The sequence below is a fragment of the Armigeres subalbatus genome, unplaced genomic scaffold (genome assembly GCF_024139115.2).
Source record: "Armigeres subalbatus isolate Guangzhou_Male unplaced genomic scaffold, GZ_Asu_2 Contig451, whole genome shotgun sequence".
Lineage (NCBI taxonomy): Eukaryota > Metazoa > Arthropoda > Insecta > Diptera > Culicidae > Armigeres > Armigeres subalbatus.
This window is the reverse complement of record NW_026943207.1, coordinates 70,122-72,798: the sequence shown is the minus strand read 5'-3', so window position 1 is coordinate 72,798 and position 2,677 is coordinate 70,122. Positions and strand designations below refer to the sequence as shown.

The 2,677-nt window shown below is 35.0% G+C and overlaps 1 protein-coding gene across 1 annotated transcript; it reads left to right on the top strand.

The window, feature by feature from the left end:
- Positions 1–868: 868 nt before the first annotated feature.
- On the top strand, positions 869–2,318 carry LOC134204204 (uncharacterized). The gene is made up of 3 exons (XM_062679033.1): positions 869–938; positions 1,002–1,428; positions 1,487–2,318. Exons 2-3 carry the CDS (start codon positions 1,003–1,005, stop codon positions 2,309–2,311), a joined length of 1,251 nt encoding a protein of 416 aa, XP_062535017.1. The 5' UTR covers positions 869–938; position 1,002; the 3' UTR covers positions 2,312–2,318.
- The last annotated feature ends 359 nt before the right edge of the window (positions 2,319–2,677 follow it).

Here is a 2,677-nt window from a genome sequence, read left to right as displayed (position 1 = left end):
TGATGGTGGTTGAGAAGCCAAATCGAACAGTATTTGATATAAATAAAAATATTAATAAATTTGTTGGGAATTTTCAATGGCCATACATTGCGTTTTAGTCGTATAATTTTACATGCCGCGATCACTTTGTCGATGATAATCTATGTAAAAGTAGGATTTATTTAATGCGCTCTATTTATATTGCAGGAAAATAGTTTCAAATTAAAAAAAAATCTCATCAAAAATGTTAAACATTTGAAAAAGCTTTTTTTGTCCTAGTATCTCTACAAATTTTGTATACTATACTTTTGAAGAGACCCTAATCTACAAGAGATTTCATTCATGTATCCCAAAAACTGATATTTTTCAGGGGTAAAATAAATATGGCTACCAACAAGGAGTATGGTATAATCGATAATTCGCCATGATTTTTTATAGTTTTATCGAAAACCACCATAAAACCCAATTGAAACTATTAATTCTTAGATAAAACTTGTTAGTTTACAGCAGGAACCTAATAAATTCAAATAGTTTTTTCGTAATCTTGACTAAGCTTACTTTATCTTGAATAAAACTAACTAGAGTTGTGCAAAACTAAGGGGTTTTATCGAAGAGCGTTATAAAATTAGTTTTTTCACAACCTTTTGTTTACATAATTATTGAAAATAAGTAATTCATTTTAAAAGAGTGTATAATTATAATCTTGATGATTGTTAGATTAAATATGTATAGTTGTATATTCTAAGCACATGGTAAAATTAACAAAAAAAACCAAAACTTTATTTCTAAGTAAATTTATGGTTTTCAAAAAAAGTAATCGTTTGATTAAAACTGCTAATTGATTAAAGTTGTCATTTTTTACACAGCCCTTTTCTAAAGTTACGGCATTGATTTGTTTACGCTTGAGTTAAAACAAACACGCATTTTGTTTCACATCAAATTGCTGCAAATTTCGTCGCGTAAGTAGAAAATATTGCTTCGTTTATTTCAAATTCTAATCATAAATCCATTTTCATTCATAGGATGCCATTTAAAATCGTGCAGACGATAGAAGGCGGAGAAATATGCCTGAGTGTTGTCCCAAGTGGTTGGGAGGCGAATGGAGTATTATGGTGGCCGAAAAAGCATTTGGTGGGCAAATTGTCTCAGATTGAGACCTCTATTCCTAATGAAAAATGGGAGAAAATGAATTGCATTAGGAAGAGGGAGTTTTCATCACGCAAGGAAGCTGATGACGAACTCGATCGGATGGAAACAAAGAATGATACTGATGTCGAAAACTATCCTCTGCCACCTCCAAAGAAGCGTTTGCGTCAAGAATCATCGAGCAAGGTATATGTGGCGAAAAATTTCAACGAACTTGTGGACAATATTTCTGTACATACAAGAGCATCGGAAGAACGTGAAGTGGAAAGAGCTCCTGTACCTAATCCTGACATTGAAGCAAACGTAAGTGATACCGATGAAGTTTTTAGGAAAGGTTTAAGACACTTATGACCGTTTTTAGATTATGAATCCTGTGGACGATCAGCAAGTGTTGTATGTTACGGAATCTATTGATTCTGGTGTCCCAGCAGTACAAGGTGAACCATCTCAAGTTTTATACATGTCGAATGGCGTTGACATCAACAACTTGGACACTGTGCTGGAAAATCAACGTATTATTATGGATAACCAGGGCAAATTGATGATGGCCTTAGCAAAAATTCAAACCAGACAGGAATATGCCATAACCCATTGCATTTGCCGTACATCTCGAAACGATACTGCTCCCGTGAAATCTAACGCGCAGGATGTGTTTTCCCCTGTCGATTCTTTGATCGAACTGAGCGCTTTGGAAAAATCTTTGGAAGATGACAAACTGATGCAAAAATATTTAAGTGGAATGAGTTTCATTTGTGGTGCTACTGGCAAGTCTCAAGGAATGGACTGTTGCTACAAATTAATCGACTATTTTTTCACTCGGAAGTTCCTCACGCAATGCTCTTGGACAGGTATGGTGCGATTGGGTGGCTCTCAGCCAGAGCCATCAACCAGTAGTGATCCTGGGCCAAAAGTCCCACTCAAGTTTTACAAAAGCACACGTGCACTGTTTTTGAATTTGATTATGCAAGCTGACAAGGATTTTTCGGAGGTTGATTGTGAAAAATTCTTCAAAGTAGTTCTCAAGAACAGTAAACAACGACTATCAGCGAAGGCCTTGACATCGAAGCATAAGAACAGACCTTCAAACATGAAGTACAACAAACCCGAAGTGGCATCTGGAACAGTGATGGATTCTGTACTTGAAGAGTCAAACGATATTTCGACTGCAAATATCACCGTCATGTGAAGTATTCAACGAATAGAAACAGAATGTAATGAAACAATCAGTTGTTTGATTTGAAATAAACGATTTGAAACATTTTATTCATGGGTTGTAGTAATATTATATCCGAATAATAACTACTTTATAGCGTATGAATCAAAGGAATAAACACCATTTTCGTATCTCGTTTTGGTACTGGCAATCCAACCATTTTACATCTTATGTCTGAAGTAGTATATGCAGTAATAATGGCTTTTTCACATTTAGACTGGAAAATATTCAAATTACATGACTTTATGGGAGTTACAAAATATTCGTTAATGTGCTTTAGTGGACTACCAAATACGGAAATAACCCCTTCGTGCTGAGTTGCGTGATCGAAGCTAACTA